Here is a 19,787-nt window from a genome sequence, read left to right as displayed (position 1 = left end):
ATTTACAAGAACTATGCTGTAGGATAGGGGTCAGCAAACTTTTAGCAGGGGGCCAGTCCACTGTCCCTCAGACCTTGTGGGGGGCCGGACTATATTTTAGAAAAAAAGTAAACGAATTCCTATGCCCGACAAATAACCCAGAGATGCATTTTAAATAAAAGTACACATTCTACTCATGTAAAAATATGCTGATTCCCAGACCGTCTGTGGGCCGGATTTAGAAGGCGATTGGGCTGGATCCGCCATCCTACCCATGCTGTAGGATGTAGGTATGTAGAAATAAGGTAAGGTAAAGGGACCCCTGACCATTAGGTCCAGTCGTGACCGACTCTGGGGTTGCAGCACTCATCTCGCTTTACTGGCCGAGGGAGCCGGCATACAGCTTCTGGGTCATGTGGCAGCAGGACTAAGCCGCTTCTGGCGAACCCGAGCAGCGCACGGAAACGCCATTTACCTTCCCGCTGGAGCGGTACCTATTTATCTACTTGCACTTTGATGTGCTTTTGAACTGCTAGGTTGGCAGGAGCAGGGACCGAGCAACGGGAACTCACCCCGTGGCGGGGATTCGAACCGCCGACCTTCTGATCGGCAAGTCCTAGGCTCTGTGGTTTAACCCACAGCGCTACCCGCGTCCCTTGTATGTAGAAATACAGATACATAAAAGAATGCAAATTTGTCACTGCATCTTTTTGTTTGCTCGCTTAAAGAAGGTAGATTTCCAGGGGGGTAGTGAGTGCTTTTTTTCCCCCCTGAAAAGGGGACGAGAGGCCAAATAAGTTTGGGAACTTCTGAGCAAGATGGAACAATGGTCTGATCTTCAGCAGCTTTGTCTCAGGGTGCTGAAGATTTTGCTAGAGCCACCCCCCCCCCAGTTATAATTCCTAGGATTCCTCAGACGGAGGAGGAATGACTATTAAACCAGCTTGTCTGCAGCGTGGGCAGACCACAGGAAACAGAAGCAGTTGTTTTACTGTGATCTCCAGACTAATTCCTGTGTTATCATAGCTTAAGTTAAAGAAACAGCTTTTCCCCCTACACACACACCTGCTGCCCTTTAGAAGAGTTGTGTCTACATCCACATTGTAGAGGTAACTGCTTCTAACATCACGGGGTGGGGGGGAGGCGAATCAGTCAGTTTACACCTACCCACCCATGCATGTTTCAGCTAGGTCTTCGCAATATCGCAGCAAGCACTTTGCCACCCTATCAATTTCCCTACTGCTTTCCTTTCCTGGCTCAGCATCAAAGCAGACGCGAAGCTATTTGTCTGGGTGTTGACTCCGCTACGATGGGACAAGTCAGGACACCCCAGCTCCACCCACGAGGCCCAAGCCACGTGCAGGAAACTAGAGAGATAACAAGGAAGACTTCTTCAGCAGAGAAGTATCTCCGCTGGAATCATGCAGTTCGTTCGCACACAAGAACTGGCCAGGAAGCCCTGCTCTCACCTGGGGTCATTGTATTAACGCCCACCACCACCACCATCTAGCTACCACTGAGTTCCTTTTCACAGACAGGCAACCTGGAGGCCCCACCATCCAAACAAGTTAGAGAGCCGCTGTGATTTTATGTTATACCTATATCTAGCTGCTGTGGTTTGCAACAACAACCCTTAGCATACCAGGTGCTTACACTGCCACTGCTGGACTCGAAGCCATACTTTTCCCAAATCTGCAGCACGTAAAATGCACTGGGTTTCACTCCAATGCTAGTCCTACTCCGAGAAGACCCATTAAAATTAATGAACCTCAGTGAGTCATGTCTATTAATTTTAATGGGTCTGTTCTGAGTAGGACTAGCACTGGATGCAACCTGTTTTTTAAAAAAATTGTTTTTATTAAAGGATTTTCATAGATAGCAAGAATACATACAACATCTCTGTTTTCAATTCATAGAGTCCTTTCTGCAGCTCAGTTACATTCGGTGTGGGGCACTGCTGTCATATACATTTACCTGTTTTTTGTTAGTTAAATCGGGAGCCACATTTCATTCTTAACAACACACAGAGCCCTTTTAGAAAGCCATTTCTTACCTTGGGAAGAGAGGGTATTGCGGGCTTCCCCCTCCCACACACGCGAGGGCTGGCCTTTTGCCCCCGCGAGAATAAGGAATCCCCGGGCGTGACTTCGACCCAGCCCGCCAATCCGCGGGCTGGGGAGGCGGGCCCTAGCCTACTTAAGGCCAGTCACACCCGGGGACCGCCCTCTTTCCCCCTTTCCAGCTGAGCGGTTTTTTCCCATCCCACCCACCCTTTAGGCTTAGCTAGCTATGACCTTGCTATGGACTTCGGTTGGTCGCCGCAAGGGGCCTGGTAGGAATTTTTCCAATTTGGCGCACTTCTAGCCTTTTGTTTTTTTCGCCTACCTCGTAGCAAACGTCACAACTTCTGCGGCCTTGGCGGTTAGGCATTGGCAGGGGGTTGATTGTTATGCAAATGAGGGGGGGAGGAAGCGCCATCACCTTCCCCCAATGAAAAAAGGGTAGTCCGGTAGAGGACTCCGGGGGGCGTTGCCTTGTCCGAAACCTAGGGAGGTAAGGGCCTCCGGCATGCCCCTGAGCGGTGACACCCGTGGGATCCTAGTTGGCGTACTTCAACAGGACTCCCACGGCTGGTGGAAAACCCTTCCCGGTCTCCATGCCGGGTAGTCGATAGGAGCCAATGCCTAAGGCCAATACCTTTCAATTTTGTAATCAATAAAGTTGTGGCCTTTTTATGCCCATTAACCTTAAATAATGTGTCCAGTGTCTTCATTTCACATGGGGGAGTGGATTTGCTGTGATTTTACCACTTGGGCAGTTGCTATGGGAAGGCACACCAGAAGCAGTAACTCACCTAAATCTGCAGGGGGTGATCTCAATTAGGGGCGGGTAATTCAATCTCATGGAATGTGGGTTAAACCACTGAGCCTAGGGCTTGCCGATCAGAAGGTCGGCAGTTCGAATCCCCACGACGGGGTGAGCTCCCGTTGCTCGGTCCCAGCTCCTGCCAACCTAGCAGTTTGAAAGCACATCAAAGTGCAAGTAGATAAATAGGTACCGCTCCAGTGGGAAGGTAAACAGCCTTTCCATGCTCTGCTCTGGTTTTGCCAGAAGCGGCTTAGTCATGCTGGCCATATGACCCGGGAAAACTGTCTGCAGACAAACGTCGGCTCCCTCGGCCAATAAAACAACCCCCAGAGTCGTTAGCAACTGGACTTAATTGTCAGGGGTCCTTTAAAGGTAAAGGTAAAGGGACCCCTGACTGTTTGGTCCAGTCGCGGATGACTCTGGGGTTGCGGTGCTCATCTCGCTTTATTGGCCGAGGGAGCTGGCATACAGCTTCCGGGTCATGTGGCCAGCATGACTAAGTTGCTACTGGTGAAGCCAGAGCACAGAAACGCCGTTTACCTTCCCGCCGGAGTGGTACCTATTTATCTACTTGCACTTTAACGTGCTTTCAAACTGCTAGGTTGGCAGGAGCAGGGACTGAACAACGGGAGCTCATCCCGTCGCGAGGATTCAAACCGCCACACCAAGCCACACCAGCAGATCCCTGCCGTACTGTTTGGAAATGGCCAGCATCTTGCAAAATGTGCTTATTCTGAAAGAGTTGCCCAGAAAAGTGGTAAATGGATCGTTTTGCTTGTGGATATATGAGCAGTCCCAGCCCATTGCACAGAGAACTGTGTTCTGCAAATGTGGCAAGCAAAGACCAGGAAGAAAGGAAGCAGCTGCTACAATGGTTTGTCCTGCCTTCACTACTGACCACATTGCAAGGATGTCTGGGATTGCTCATATGGGCACGTCTGCACAGACAGCGTATAAGGCTCCAATTTCATACACTCTTACCTGAGACTCCTCTGAACTCAATGGAGCTTACTTCTCAGTTAGAGGTGCATAGGATTGCCCTGCAGCTCAGTCCCAAGTCAGCTGCAGAAAAACCTTGATGTGACTGACAGGGGTGGCAGTTATCCCATTTGTAATATGTATGGGCCTTGTGTATATGGCAGAGGACTTGGGGCTGGCCCTACCCTTAGGCAAAGTTAGGCATTCACCACAGGCAACAGATTTTAGGCATCATGCAAGTGGTACATTATGATCACTGTACAGTGGTACCTCGGGTTACAGACACTTCATGTTACAGACGCTTCAGGTTACAGACTCTGTTAACCCGGAAATAGTACCTCAGGTTAAGAACTTTGCTTCAGGATGAGAACAGAAATTGTGCTTCAGCGGTGCAGCGGCAGCAGGAGGCCCCATTAGCTAAAGTGGTACCTCAGGTTAAGAACAGTTTCAGGTTAAGAACGGACCTCCAGAATGAATTAAGTTCTTAACCCGAGGTACCACTGTACTTTTAGTGCCAGGGAGGGCAAAATGGGGATTTTCTGCCTCTGAAAACTTGGCTAGTCTTTTGACTTGATGGGGAGCCAAAGAGACGGGCCTGAGTTATTTGTTAAAGTTGATCCACATACTAGGCCTTGAAGTCTCATCCGAATATCCTTTCCACTAATCCCTGATGCCTGGAGTCTTGTTGCAACTGCTCCAAGTAATAAAAACAGCACTCTGAACATGTTCAAAGGCCCTCGCTTCACTATTATTTCTACAAGTGACCCAGGGCAGAGTCCCGCAGCCTTAAATAAGAGCTTACGAGGTGAAGCCCTGATGCAGATTAAGTTCCAAATCCTGTCAAGCTCAAATTACTCTCCCCCCACCTCGTCTTGCCTTCTTACCCCAGTCTGGGCCATTCCAAAAGGCCCTGGGTTCATACCAAGAAACAGCACCTTCTTGCGGAACTGACAGTATCGACGCACGTAGTTTTCGTGGGGCTCCCAGGCATATTCCAAGGGGTTGTAAACGTACTCAATGGGCTCGAGGAAGCTGAGCTCCTTCAGGCGGAGTGTCTGCTCTCGCTCTATGCGAAGAAACTGCTCGGCCAAGCCATCGCCCTCGAAAAAGCTCACGGGAGCCTCTGAGGAGTTCATCGGAGCTCTGCCTGGTAAATGAGAAAAGCAGAGGTTGGGTGGACATCTACCATGGATGCTTTGGTTGAGATTTCTTCACTGCAGGGGGTTGGACTAGATGACCCTCAGGGTTTCTTTCAACTCTACAATTCTTTGATTCCTGGGCCGGAGAATGGATGGTTGAGTCATGGGATATGGGCTATACAGCTATGATACATTAGGTTCCACATTCTGCTGGTGGGTATGTGCGTTCTTTGGAGGCAGCCTAATTTCTCACTGGATCACAAGCACATCAGCTTAAAATTCTACATAAAGACCTTGGCAGCTTTGACAAGTGAAATGGAAGGCTGTACCCTGAGTGCTAAGGGACGCGGGTGGCGCTGTGGGTTAAACCACAGAGCCTATGGCTTCCTGATCAGAAGGTCAGCGGTTCGAATCCCCGCAACGGGGTGAGCTCCCGTTGCTTGGTCCCTGCTCCTGCCAACCTAGCAGTTTGAAAGCACGTCAAAGTGCAAGTAGATAAATAGGTACCGCTCCAGTGAGAAGGTAAACCGTGCGCTGCTCTGGTTTGCCAGAAGCAGCTTAGTCATGCTGGCCACATGCCCCGGAAGCTGTCTGCAGAAAAAACGCCGGCTCCCTCGGCATATAGAGCGAGATGAGCACCGCAACCCCAGAGTCATCCACGACTGGACCTAATGGTCAGGGATCCGTTTACCTTTTACCCTGAGTGGTACCTTAACAACTCTCGCCTGTGCGTTTTTGGCTATGGGCACTAGCCAGCGGATGCATTCATTCCATTGCCCACCCCACTCACATAAGAAACTTCTAGAGACCCTGGATAAGAGGGCAGGAATCTGTACACTGGAGAACGACAACACTAGTAACTATAAATTAACAGGGCATTCCTGCACAAGAAAACAAAGCAAGTTTGAGTAGGAATAATAATAATTGTTGTTGTTGTTGTTGTTGTTGTTTATACCCTGCCCATCTGGCTGGGTTTCCCCAGCCACTTTGGGCAGCTCCCAACAGAATATTAAAAACAAGATAAAAATCAAACACTAAAAACTCCCCTAAACAGGTCTGCCTTCAGATATCTTCTAAAAGTCAGATACAGTGGTACCTCGGGTTACATATGCTTCAGGTTACATATGCTTCAGGTTACAGACTCCGCTAACCCAGAAATAGTACCTTGGGTTAAGAACTTTGCTTCAGGATGAGAACAGAAATCGTTCTCCAGCGGCGTGGCGGCAGCATGAGGCCCCATTAGCTAAAGTGGTGCTTCAGGTTAAGAACAGTTTCAGGTTAAGAATGGACCTCTGGAACGAATTAAGTACGTAACCCGAGGTACCACTGTAGTTGTTTATTTCCTTGACATCTGATGGGAGGGCGTTCCAGAGGGAGGGTGCCACTACTGAGAAGGCCCTCCGCCTGGTTCCCTGGAACAGGCAGGAGACCATAGTTCAGGAGAAGAAGAGACCATAGTTCAGAGCAAGAGTACTTGCTTTGCAGACAAAGTGTTCAATGCTGGGATCTCCGTTTTTAAAAAGGCTCTCGGGTAGCACACTGTGCAAAAGCCTCTCTGCTTAAGAACTGTTGCTAGAGCCAGAGTATAATAGAATAATGGGCAAATAGTCTGACCTTGTAGAAGGCAGCTTTCTATGTTCCTGACAGGTATTAGAATGCAGGGAGTATCCAGGTAAACAGGGATAGCTGCAGCATTTGCACACACGTGTAATACAATAAATTCTGTTCTTACTCCACTCACCTGGCTGAGTCTTTTCTTGAGAAGCCAGGAGACACCCCTAGAAGCACACTCCCAACACTTGGCTTCAGCAACGTGGCAGCATGTCATGAAACTGTTATCACCCACTGAAATGCTCTGTTGAAAGACAGGGAAACATGATGGGCAGCAGCTGAAGAAGGAGCAAAAAGGGTTTTCTTGTGTGTGTGTTTCTTTGTGGCTGATTAGCTGCTCTCCCTGTGCAAAGGTCAGAGGGGACAGGGTTTCTGTTGAGGCAGGTGATTAGCTGTGGGAGGAGCTTATCAGAGCTTGCAGGGCAGCGGCACGCGCCTAGTGGCACGCGCAGTTTGATCCATCTTTTAGATTTAGGGGAGCTAGTCTCAAACATTGGTTGGGGGAGACCTAGGTTTTTTGGGGGGGAGTTATTTGACCTGTCTTCACGCTTTTTATGATGGAGGACCGCTGTAGCCATGCCCAACGACACGTTCTCAAGATGGAGGGTGAGGGAACAGCTGCAGTCGCCTGCGGTTCCTGCGCAATGTTTGCCATCTTGCCAAAGGTTGCAGGCCTGCAGCAATTGCATGTTGATTGCCCTCTTAGAAGACAAAGTCCAGCAACTGGAGGAACATGTAGCTACGCTCCAAAGAATTAGAGAGCTGGAGCTCTTCTTGGAAGCAACAGAGCACACCGTCTCCACCAAGGAGGAGACAAGGGACTCCCCTAAGAAGGAGGCTAGTTCACCAACACAGGAGCCAGATATATGGAGAAACGTGACTCAAAGAAGTAGGAGGCCCAGGGTTCACTCTGATTGTTTAGAAATACACAATCGCTTTGAGGTCCTCTCCCCTAGCATGGAAGACGAAGAGCAGATTCCATTTGAGGATCTCTCCCTCATTACAGTCGATCAGGTATATGAAGACGAGCAGCAAAGTCAGTCCTCAGGGAATGTGCAGGCGACCTTGGAACGGACAGCTCACAGAAGAACCCCGACCAGACCTAAGAGGAGGCGTGTAGTGGTGATAGGGGATTCCCTACTAAGGGGAACAGAAGCAGTGATCTGTGGGCCTGACAAGATGTCTCGGGAAGTGTGCTGTCTCCCCGGGGCTAAGATCCAAGATGTAACTGAACGACTGTAAGGAATCATAAAACCCACTGACAAATACCCCTTCCTCTTGGTTCATGTGGGAACCAATGACACTGCAAGCAATAGCCTCCAGAAGATCAAAAGAGACTACGAGGCTCTGGGCAGGAAATTGAAGCAATTAAATGCACAAATTGTCATCTCATCTGTCCTCCCAGTTGAACGACGTGGCCCAGGGAGAGAGGGAAAAATAGTGGAAGTGAACAGCTGGCTTCGCAAATGGTGTAAACAGGAACGGTTTGGATTCTTAGATCATGGACTGCAGTTTCTTGAAGATGGACTTCTGGCAAGCGATGGGCTGCACCTCACAACGGTTGGGAGGAATGTTTTTGCCAAAAATCTCAGAAATCTCATCAGGAGGGCTTTAAACTGACTAATGTGGGGGAGGGAGACAGTGCTCCTGAAGGTAGGAGTCTATCAATTGATGAAGATGATCATCCAAATGTCATAGACCAAATGGAGCAAACAGCACGCAGACCTAGTGGTGGGAGGAAAAAATCCTTAAATAAGAGACACGGGGGAATGATTAATGGACTTCAATGTCTGTACACTAATGCGCAAAGCATGGGAAATAAACAAGATGAGCTTGAGCTCTTGGTACAGCAAACTAAATATGACATAATAGGCATCACTGAAACCTGGTGGGATAAGTCCCATGATTGGAATGTAATAATGGAGGGATACAATCTATTTCAGAGAAACAGACCAGATAAGAAAGGAGGAGGAGTGGCGTTATATGTCAGGGATGTGTATACCTGTGAAGAGATCCAAGATTTAGAACCTCAAAGCCAAAGTGAGAGCATTTGGGTCAAAATTAAGGGAGAGAAGAATAACAGTGACCTCATTGTGGGAGTTTACTATAGATCCCCAAGCCAAACGGAGGACATAGATGATGCCTTCCTGGAACAGATGGCCAAGCATGCAAAAGGAAGGGAGATAGTAGTAATGGGGGACTTCAATTACCCGGATATTTGTTGGATGTCAAACTCAGCCAAGAGCATAAGGTCAAACAGATTCCTCACTGGCCTTGCAGACAACTTCATTGTCCAGAAAGTGGGAGAAGCAACAAGAGGAACAGCCATTTTAGATCTGGTCCTAACCAATGTTGATGACCTGGTTAGTGGGGTAGAAGTGGAAGGATCATTAGGCGCGAGTGATCATGCTCTTCTGAAGTTTACTATACAGCGGAAAGGAGCAGCCAAGCATACTAGGACTCAATTTCTACTTTAAGAAAGCCGACTTCATAAAACTTAGGGAAGTGCTGGGTGAGATCCCATGGGCAGTAATACTAAAAGGAAAGGGAGTTCATGATGACTGGGAGTTTGTTAAGAGGGAGATAGTAAAAGCAGCACTTCAGGCAATACCAATGAGACGGAAACATGGAAGGTGCCTAAAGAAGCCAGGGTGGCTATCTAAAGAACTTTTAACTGAGTTAAGATTAAAAAAGGATGTGTACAAAAAATGGAAAAGGGGGGAAACCACCAAAGAGGAATTCAAACAAATAGCCAGCACGTGTAGACACAAAGTCAGAAAAGCTAAAGCACAGAATGAACTCAGGCTTGCTAGAGAGGTTAAAAGCAACAAAAAAGGCTTTTATGGGTATGTTCGTAGCAAAAGGAAGAACAAAGAAACAGTGGGGTCACTCAGAGGAGAAGATGGTGAAATGCAAACAGGGGACACAGAAAGGGCTGAACTCCTCAATGCCTTCTTTGCCTCAGTCTTCTCCAATAAAGAAAACAATGCCCAACCTGAAGAATTTGGAGCAAATGATTCAGCAGAGGAAACACAGCCCATAATAACTAAGGAGATAGTACAAGAATACTTGGCTAGTCTAGTCAAGTCTCCAGGGCCAGATGAACTGCATCCAAGAGTATTAAAAGAACTGGCAGATGTGATCTCAGAACCACCGGCAGTCATATTTGAGAATTCCTGGAGAACAGGCGAAGTCCCGGCAGACTGGAGGAGGGCAAATGTTGTCCCCATTTTCAAAAAGGGGAAAAGAGAGGACCCAAATAATTACCGCCCAGTCAGTCTGACATCAATACCAGGGAAGATTCTGGAGCAGATCATTAAGCAAACAGTCTGTGAGCACCTAGAAAGCAATGCTGTGATCACCAATAGTCAGCATGGATTTCTAAAAAATAAGTCATGTCAGACTAACCTGATCTCATTTTTTGACAGAATTACAACCCTGGTAGATGAAGGGAACGCAGTGGATGTAGCCTACCTTGATTTCAGCAAGGCATTTGACAAGGTGCCCCATGATATTCTTGTAAAGAAGCTGGTAAAATGCGGTCTTGACTATGCTACCACTCAGTGGATTTGTAACTGGCTGACTGACCGAACCCAAAGGGTGCTCATCAATGGTTCCTCTTCATCCTGGAGAAGAGTGACTAGTGGGGTGCCACAGGGTTCTGCCTTGGGCCCGGTCTTATTCAACATCTTTATCAACAACTTGGATGATGGACTCAAGGGCATCCTGATCAAATTTGCAGATGACACCAAACTGGGAGGGGTGGCTAACACCCCAGAGGACAGGATCACACTTCAAAACGACCTTGACAGATTAGAGAACTGGGCCAAAACAAACAAGATGAATTTTAACAGGGAGAAATGTAAAGTATTGCACTTGGGCAAAAAAAATGAGAGGCACAAATACAAGATGGGTGACACCTGGCTTGAGAGCAGTACATGTGAAAGGATCTAGGAGTCTTGGTTGACCACAAACTTGACATGAGCCAACAGTGTGACGCAGCAGCTAAAAAAGCCAATGCAATTCTGGGCTGCATCAATAGGAGTATAGCATCTAGATCAAGGGAAGTAATAGTGCCACTGTATTCTGCTCTGGTCAGACCTCACCTGGAGTACTGTGTCCAGTTCCGGACACCACAGTTCAAGAAGGACACTGACAAACTGGAACGTGTCCAGAGGAGGGCAACCAAAATGGTCAAAGGCCTGGAAACGATGCCTTATGAGGAACGGCTAAGGGAGCTGGGCATGTTTAGCCTGGAGAAGAGGAGGTTAAGGGGTGATATGATAGCCATGTTCAAATATATAAAAGGATGTCACATAGAGGAGGGAGAAAGGTTGTTTTCTGCTGCTCCAGAGAAGCGGACACGGAGCAATGGATCCAAACTACAAGAAAGAAGATTCCACCTAAACGTTAGGAAGAACTTCCTGACAGTAAGAGCTGTTTGACAGTGGAATTTGCTGCCAAGGAGTGTGGTGGAGTCTCCTTCTTTGGAGGTCTTTAAGCAGAGGCTTGACAACCATATGTCAGGAGTGCTCTGATGGTGTTTCCTGCTTGGCAGGGGGTTGGACTCGATGGCCCTTGTGGTCTCTTCCAACTCTATTATTCTATGATTGATTTTTCGAAAGCTATTTTGGCTTCAGCATTTTACTTTAACGGGATATTTTTACATTATATTCAATTAGTACTGGAGCACTTGACTTTTAGTAGTGTTTTAGTAGTGTTTTAAAATAATGCTTTGAAGGCTTTTCATGTTGTAAGGTGTTAAATTGTATTTTATTATGCCTGACCTGTGGCTTATAAACAAACCACTTTGGGGAAATGTGCTTTTTTAAAATCAAAAAAGCAGTACACAAGTTTACTAAATAAAACTATTTCCTAATGTGAAAACACAGAAACTATTAAATATGGTCTCGCCTTGTAACAATGGCTGGTAGTTCTTTGTTTCACCTTAAGATGAATCATATCCTTTGTTTCAGAAATTTCATAACGGCATCTTCACTGAGGTTTTGCTATGATGTGAATGAATTTCAGTTTGTTCATACAGCTGAAAGTTTGTCATTTAAGCCATCTTAAGTAGGTAAAGGTTTGCTAACTTTTTCTGGAAGAATGGTTCAACATCTGCATACAACAGGGAGAAATGCAACAGATATCACTTTCCCCAATTGCTGCATCTCCATGGTAAGAAATAGCATCACCAGTTGAATTTCTGCCCACTATACAGGTGTTTAAAGCACTTGGAGGGGGTCATGGAGTAGCAAGCTGAAATTGGTTGACCATCCTATCCAACTACCCCTTGAAGCAGAACTCAGACCGAACTCTACCTGCCTGCTTTCCCTTGTCTTCTCCAGCCACCCAGTCTCTTATAAGTACCGGGACCTGCCTCGTAAATGGTAAAACTCTGTATGTCACACCTCAATCCATTGCAGCCTATTCCTTAACAGCCTTATTTCTTACCCCACCGAGTGGATGAGCGATTTCTATCATAGCTCTGCTTACAAGTGAACCAGGCGAGGCCTCCAAATATATTCCTCCATGGGGAATGTTCCTTTTATTGCCTTTTTTATTACCATAATTAGTAAAGCATTCACTCAAGATACAAAACATTACTGTAAATAACCTATAAATGCTCTGTGCTGTGATTAAAGAAAGACAACCACCTCCACACGTGTGCTCACTTGCAATCTTGGAGAGAGAGAGAGAAAATAAAACTCAAGAGCCACAATTCAGCAGAGAGAAAATTAGCTCACAAAGGGCTCGCTGGCAGGTGAATACTGGGAGTCTGAACATTGACTGGGCCATAAACCAAGCTCTTTGCTCCTGCTCTGTGTGCCCCTTTGCCTCCAAAATAATTCCACATTTGCATCCCCCAAACTCAAAGGTATGTAAGCTAAGAGTTGACTGTTTTATTTTACATGGTGCCACACTCCGCACCGAATCTAGGATCAGATTTGGAGCTTTTGCAGGATCTAGAACAGGGATGGAGCACCCATTGGCCCAACAGATGTTGCTGGACTACAATTCCCATCACCTCTGACTGTTGGCCATGCTGGCTGGAGCTGATAGGAGATGGAGTGTGACCACATCTGGTGACACACAGCTGCCCCGTTCCTAGTCTAGATTGTTTTTAGCAAGGAGTCATACAGCAGCGGTAGGGTAGCACTGACCAATCAAACAGTCCAAGCACTCAGTTGGGGCGGCACATATTTGGGGAAGTTTCTTTGTGAGGCAACAAAAGGAAATGATCTGAGAGACACTCAGGGGTGTACTCTGTAGGGGCCTCTCTCTGCAATATTTGAACCTTCCTCCCCAAGTTTTTAGTTTCCCAATTAAAAGAAAACATTATCTACCCTCTTTACTTAGTAAATATATAGGGGCAAACAAGTTGACGGCACACTGCTCAGGTCATTACTTAAGAAATATGCCTAATGCCCTTCTGCTGTTGTTGGCACGGCTTTTCCCATCATCTCCGGCGCATAATTCACTTCTGAATGTACTCACTATACACACTTCCCTGCCACTCTTACCCATGCCTCTTCATGGTTTTCCCCAAAGAATTCTAGGATCTGTAGTTAGTTTAGGATGCTGAAAGTTGTTCCTTCCAAGAGCTACAATTCTCAGAGTTCTTCTGGGAACAGAATAGGGACCTCCTAACAAATCTCATCACCCTTGACAAACCACAACTCACACAATAGCCTGGGGGAAGCCATGGTTGTTTAATGTGGCCTCATAGCTCTTTAGATGTATGGCATGAATGTGACCTTAGAATTCAGAAAGAAAGAGAATTGGGAAATACTAGAGTTGGTTGACTCTGCCGATTGTTGGCTGTGGTTACGTCTGCCATTGGTTCTGGCTCCACCTCTTGTTCGTCTCCCTGACTTCTGCTCTGCCACTCTCAATGGGCACCGCCCACCACTGGCAATAGGCCTCTTATCAATGAGAGTTGCAAAACTGCACCCACTTTTGCTTGTTTCACATCACCACCTGCAGGCAGGAACATCCACCCCCCATCTGAAGAACACTGGCCGAGCAAAGATATTATTATTATTATTATTATTATTATTATTATTATTATTATTATTACTCACCCATGGATCAACCATACCAGACCCTCCAAGTGTCCATATTTTCCAAGGGAAGTCCCAGATTTACAGAAGCTGCCCTGGTCTCTGACTTGATCCCAGAATGTCTCCACTTTTCCTTAGGATGTCCCTATTTTCATTGGAGGGTATGGAGTTAAGCAACCCCTGAGCCAAAAAGATAAGTAACTTATACAACCTTTAGAAGTCATCTGAAGGAGATAGATAGATAGATAGATAGATAGATAGATAGATAGATAGATAGACAGATGAGATAAGATAAGATAAGATGAGATGAGATGAGATGAGATGAGATGAGATGAGATGAGATGGAAGCTGCCCATAGTGGCTGGGGAAACCCACTCAGATGGGTGGGGTAATAATAATAATAATAATAATAATAATAATAATAATAATAATAATGGAATAGGGTATTCCAATTTTCATTGGAGAAATGTTGGAGGGTAAGGTATACAGTGCTGAGACTGAGGCTTGATCGATCTGTTGGGACCACAGCAGGGCACTGCATTGATGAATGGAAGTCCTAACCTGTCCTGCTCATGGACAAGATGCTTTTTGCACTGCCCTGCACTAATGAAACCTTCTATCATGCTGCTACAAATACCCACACTCCCATCATGCCTATATGCCCTGCAGGTCGGCACACATGTACATTTCTGGTCATGCAGGCACAACTCCTCTCTGCATAGACATTGTTTTCCAAAGCATCCATGCGGACCAGGCGCTTGGTCTTTCAATAAACTGAACATTCAAGAGTCTCACAGTGCTCTCCTAAAGAGTCCATGCTTCCCCCTTGATCACAGTCAGCTACGTTTTGGATGGTGGGGGGAACGCTGCAAAGGGGAAAGGAGCAAATCCAAAAATTATCTGGGAGGAAAGGGCGACCCACTTGCCCCACACTTTCCTCGGAGGGGCAATGTGTGAAAATGGGGCCCTCCCTCTCCTTAGCCTTATTTCAAATCCTCAGAAGGAACGTCATCTCATAAAAAGCCACGGCTGCTGAGAGATTTAATTGTCTTGCCAACTGCATGGGGTGTAAATCTACGAAGCTCCGGATGTTAACAGCCTGAAAACTCCGTGCTCCCAGAGCACAAATTAACAGCATCCCATTCGCAGGCAGTGGCGTCCCAGCATGCCTGAGCATTTAACAAGGGGCTTGAGAGAAGGGGTGGAGAGCAGGAGGGCATCTCCCCTACAAAGGGTCATTCGAGGGGTTGCATTTCCTCAGCAGGTGAATAGGATTGTCCTGGTCTCAAGTTTCTACAGTAAAACTTCCCAGTGATCCTTCTATACCCACCACAGGAGCACGTTTACATTCTCAGTGTTCCAGATGAGAAGGGAAGGACCTCTTAAAATCGTCCTTAAAATCTCAGTGTTCCAGATGAGAAGGGAAGGACCGGAGAAGTGGAGAGAAAGAACACTTTGGTCATCTTTTTATGATGAGAGTTGAAGTCATCATCATCCACAACATGCCCTCCTAGTGCTAATGGGTTTGTTTGCTCATTCCATTTGTATCCCACCTTTCAGCACAACCACCCTGTGAGGTAGGTTTGGCTGACTGACCGACGGGCACAAGGTTACCCTGTGAGTTTTACAGCTGAGAAGGGATTTGAACCCTGGTTTCCATGGTTTGGGATGTGGGTGGCGCTGTGGGTTAAACCACAGAGCCTAGGACTTGCCAATCAGAAGGTTGGTGGTACGAATCCCCATAACAGGGTGAGCTCCTGTTGCTTGGTCCCTGCTCCTGCCAACCTAGCAGTTTGAAAGCACGTCAAAGTGCAAGTAGATAAATAGGTACCGCTCCGGCGGGAAGGTAAACGGCATTTCCATGCACTGCTGTGGTTCACCAGAAGCGGCTTAGTCATGCTGGCCACATGACCCAGAAGCTGTACGACGGTTCCCTCAGCCAATAAAGCGAGATGAGCGCCACAACCCCAGAGTCAGTCACGACTGGACCTAATGGTCAGGGGTCCCTTTACCTTTACCTCCCAGGTCTTAGCCCAACCCTCTGGCCACTAACTCACAACAGGCACGGCAACTAACTTAGCATGGCACTGAATCAATAGTTGCCACTCTTTTAAGGGACAGAGACAGGTGAAGCTTTACCTGTTGGATTTGTGCCAGCTGTGTTGCTCTTAAAAGCACTTGGCCTCTGTCCAGTTAAAAAAAAAGTGGCAGCTGTTTTGCACCTAGCACCAGAGCTGTATTTGTTCAATGTACTGTAGCTGAAGGAACACCAACTCTGTACGGTACTTAGGGAGAAAGAGCTCACAAGTGCACCAGTATCCACTGAGATTTTCCATTCATTGGTTAAGTTTTTAAAATGAAAAGGATAGCAGCAGGGACTTAATATTTGTATACTATAATAAAAAATGTATAGATTTGTGATATCCATGACCAATTTCACACATGCCACACAGCACAATCGACACCCCCAGACCCCTGGCTCTCTGTTGGAATGCATGTGTGCGTGTGCTTGTAATCAGATTTTTAAAACTGATTGATGGACATGAAGGAATGTGGATTTTAAATGGTATTTCAACCATCCAGTCCCCCAGTCTGGTCTCTGGTGAAACTGATAACTTTGGGGGAAATATTTTGACAATTTCACTGGTGGGGTGGTTGTTTTCCCTGCCCCACCCCCACCCTTAAAAAAAAACCACACACACACACAAAGCCATCTCTGGTGCATAAGACGCTATTTTAAGTTTTTAAAAGACTGACATTTATAAGTCACTAACCTCCCTGCTGCAGTTCTGCCAAAAGTAAGGAAAAGGAAAGTTGAAAGAAATCAGTATTGGGTGAAATTGAGAAGCTTTCTCCAACCTTGTCTGTTTTCACCAGAGAGGGGTATATAGAGAATTTTCAGGAATTTACTTTTTTTATCAGAACTCTCAGGTTGAACTGCTACTGTCAGTGAGAAAAGACCAAAAACAATATTGATCACAGCACTCTGCTCCATGAGAATATAAGTCTTTATCTTCTTTTTTAATGCTTCTAGCTCTCATGGGTATATGATCTGATCCAATCAACCTTCATTTTTTAAAAGGCATGTTTCTAGCACTCATGGTTCAATGTGCATTGCAGGGGGGGGGGGTTAGACTAGATGATTCTATGAACATTTGTTAAAAAAATCTCAAAAGCCAGAGGAGCTGCTGATCAAGATTTGCAGAAAGGAACAAGCAGAAATTCAATGCCCCTCCCCATGATAATTGCAAATGCAAAATTAACTGCAATGTTAATTATGCAGAACATTATGCTTTAAAAAAAAAAAAATTAGTTGAAAACACGTAGCTTCTCCCCTTGCAGGGTTTGGTTAGCTTGACACAGAATTTTGATTTTTAAGCTCAAAGTTCTTATTTTCCTACTTAGAAGTTGGCCGACTTACGCATGAACCTGAAAGGGTCGCCCGACTTTAGGATGAACAGGTCAGAGAACAGTTAACATAGCAAGTTAATGAAATATATGGAGCAAGCAGATCCTTCACATTTGAAGCCCTTCACGGTTTGTGCTTGCCAGGACAGAATGGAAGGCATTCCGGTCCCCTAATTTTCACCATGCCAGCTTCAGGAAATCCGTGGGACTTGGCACCAAAGCCTGCAACCACTCCATCCCCACAATGCTTCAGGGCTTTACACTGCTGGTAGTTACTGCCCACTTAGGTAGAGAGAGACTTGCTGGTACAGCAGGCAGACACACACACATACAATCCAACGGTGGCCCTCTCTGCCAACTGGAGAGGCAAATGCACACCACCCAACCACATCAGCCATCAACATGGCAGGGTAGAATTGCATTTTTAATCCTGCTGAAGATTGCAACCTTAAAGATACAGAAGTGCCACTGATCACCCAAGGCTACTTTCAATTCATAACATCTGGGTCAAGGCTACGCAAGCCCCCTCCAGTTTCCCTGGCCTGTACTTGCTCTCTGCTGCCCATTCCTTAGCCTTGAACTGATGCCATTCTAAAAAATAAAAGTCAGCATGGTGTAACTGTTAGACCTTGGACAACAGAATTTGAATCCCAAGACAACCAGGAAGCTTGGGCCCGTCACTGCCTCATAGCCTAACCTACCTCAAAGGTTTAGTTACAGGTAGGTAGCCGTGTTGGTCCCCTTCTTGGATCACTGCCTTGCAGTGGTGAAGGGGCTTGAATAACTCAGAGAAGCTATGAGCTATGCTGTGCAGGGCCACCCAAAACGGACAGGTCATAGTGGAGAGTTTTAACCAAATGTGATCCACCTAGAGCAGGAACCAGCAAGCCACTCCAGTATCCCTGCCAAGAAAACTCCATGGACATGAATTCTGGTGCTGGAGGAGACTCTTGAGACTCCCATGGACTGCAAGATCAAACCTATCCATTCTGCAGGAAATCAGCCCTGAGGGCTCACTGGAAGGACAGATCGTGAAGCTAAGGCTCCAATACTTTGGCCACCTCATGAGAAGAGAAGACTCCCTGGAAAAGACCCTGATGTTGGGAAAGATGGAGGGCACAAGGAGAAGGGGACGACAGAGGACGAGATGGTTGGACAGTGTTCTTGAAGCTACCAGCATGGGTTTGACCAAACTGCGGGAGGCAGTGAAAGACATAAGTGCCTGGCGTGCTCTGGTCCATGGGGTCACGAAGCATCGGACATGACTAAACGGCTAAACAACAACAGCCGTGTTGGTCTGCCATAGTCGAAACAAAAATAATAATAATAAATTCCTTCCAGTAGCACCTTTGAGACCAACTAGTGTGCATGCACACGATAGCTCATACCAATAACAAACTTAATTGGTCTCTAAGGTGCTACTGGAAGGAATTTATTATTACTATTATTTTGTTTCGACTACCTCGAAGGGTTGTTGTGAGGGTACAGTGGAGACGGGGAGAACCATGGGTTTTCCTTGGAGGAAAGCCGGGGTATGAACCCAACAATAAATAAAATAAAAGCCACAATGGTGACAGATAAAAGGGAAAGACAAAAGGAAATAGTTGGCAGCAGACAACCCTCCGAGACTCAGGCGAGATACTGCAGGGTGATTTGAGGACGCAGTGGCCAAAAATAAAAAGACACCAGCAGTCTGGGGCTATAAAGCTGTACTGCTAACAAAGGAACCTCCATGCTCAAAGGAAGTATACCTGAGATTAGCAGACGCTGGGGACAAAGAACAGGGGAGGCAGCTGCCTAAATCATGCCTTGCTTGTGAACATCCTGTGACAACGGACTGGCTACCGTTGGGTCGCAAAGCTGCCGGATTAGATTATCATGGATGTTTGGTGTGATTTAGCCATTACTTTCTTGACTGGTGACTGGGGGCGGTCGCCGAGACCACATAACACCGGTCTTGAAAAACCTACATTGGCTCCCAGTACGTTTCCGAGCACAATTCAAAGTGTTGGTGCTGACCTTTAAAGCCCCAAACGGCCTCGGTCCAGTATACCTGAAGGAGCGTCTCCACCCCCATCATTCAGCCCGGACGCTGAGGTCCAGCGCCGAGGGCCTTCTGGCGGTTCCCTCATTGCGAGAAGCAAAGCTACAGGGAACCAGGCAGAGGGCCTTCTCGGTAGTGGCACCATCCCTGTGGAACGCCCTTCCAGCAGATGTCAAAGCGATAAACAACTACCTGACATTCAGAAGACATCTTAAGGGAAGTTTTTAACGTGTGATATTTTACTGTATTTTTGGTTTTTATGGAAGCCGCCCAGAGTGGCTGGGGAAGCCCAGCCAGATGGGCGGGGTATAAATAAATTATTATTATTATTATTATCATCATTATTATCATATTATTATTATCACCCGACAGGTGGAAAAGTAGCTTTTCATCATCATCATCATCATCATCATCATCATCATCCGCGGGGCGCTTTGCACCCCGACAGGTGGAAAAGTAGCTTTGCAAGCCATGTGCAAACGCAAAAATGTTTTGATTTAAACAGTTAAAAAACCAAGAGGACGAATGTCGTCTTTTTCTCATCCCATCTGCACCACCTCCCCACCTCCGCCACTATATTGTCTAAATTATGCCAATGAAAGCTGAGTGAATGAACCCCCCTTCCGCCCCCTCCGCAGACTCCCGGTCTACTTTACCTACAATGCTCGGTTCGGGCCACGCGCCTCTCCCATTTCC

The 19,787-nt window shown here is 46.6% G+C and overlaps 1 protein-coding gene and 1 long non-coding RNA gene across 3 annotated transcripts in view; both read right to left on the bottom strand.

The window, feature by feature from the left end:
• The window catches only part of LOC307210810, a 554,287-nt gene that overhangs the window by 506,459 nt on the left and 28,041 nt on the right, over positions 1-19,787 (bottom strand). The gene's annotated exons all lie outside the window — the stretch shown is intronic.
• The window catches only part of SMUG1 (single-strand-selective monofunctional uracil-DNA glycosylase 1), a 27,631-nt gene extending 7,844 nt beyond the window's left edge, over positions 1-19,787 (bottom strand). Inside the window, exons 1-3 of one of the 2 annotated variants that reach the window (XM_079966912.1) lie at positions 19,748-19,764; positions 6,706-6,819; positions 4,710-4,972 (exon numbers count right to left, since the gene is read on the bottom strand). In XM_079966912.1, coding sequence (XP_079823038.1) covers positions 4,710-4,961 — 252 coding nt within the window. In that variant the 5' untranslated portion in view covers positions 4,962-4,972; positions 6,706-6,819; positions 19,748-19,764. Of the gene's footprint in view, positions 1-4,709; positions 4,973-6,705; positions 6,820-19,747 lie in introns of both variants that reach the window. The other variant, XM_079966913.1, reaches the window with a different exon arrangement.

This window comes from Podarcis cretensis, assembly GCF_951804945.1.
Source record: "Podarcis cretensis genome assembly, chromosome: 2".
Taxonomy (NCBI): Eukaryota; Metazoa; Chordata; class Lepidosauria; order Squamata; family Lacertidae; genus Podarcis; species Podarcis cretensis.
Note: the sequence above shows the minus strand (reverse complement) of the source record. Positions and strands in the feature narration are given on the sequence as shown.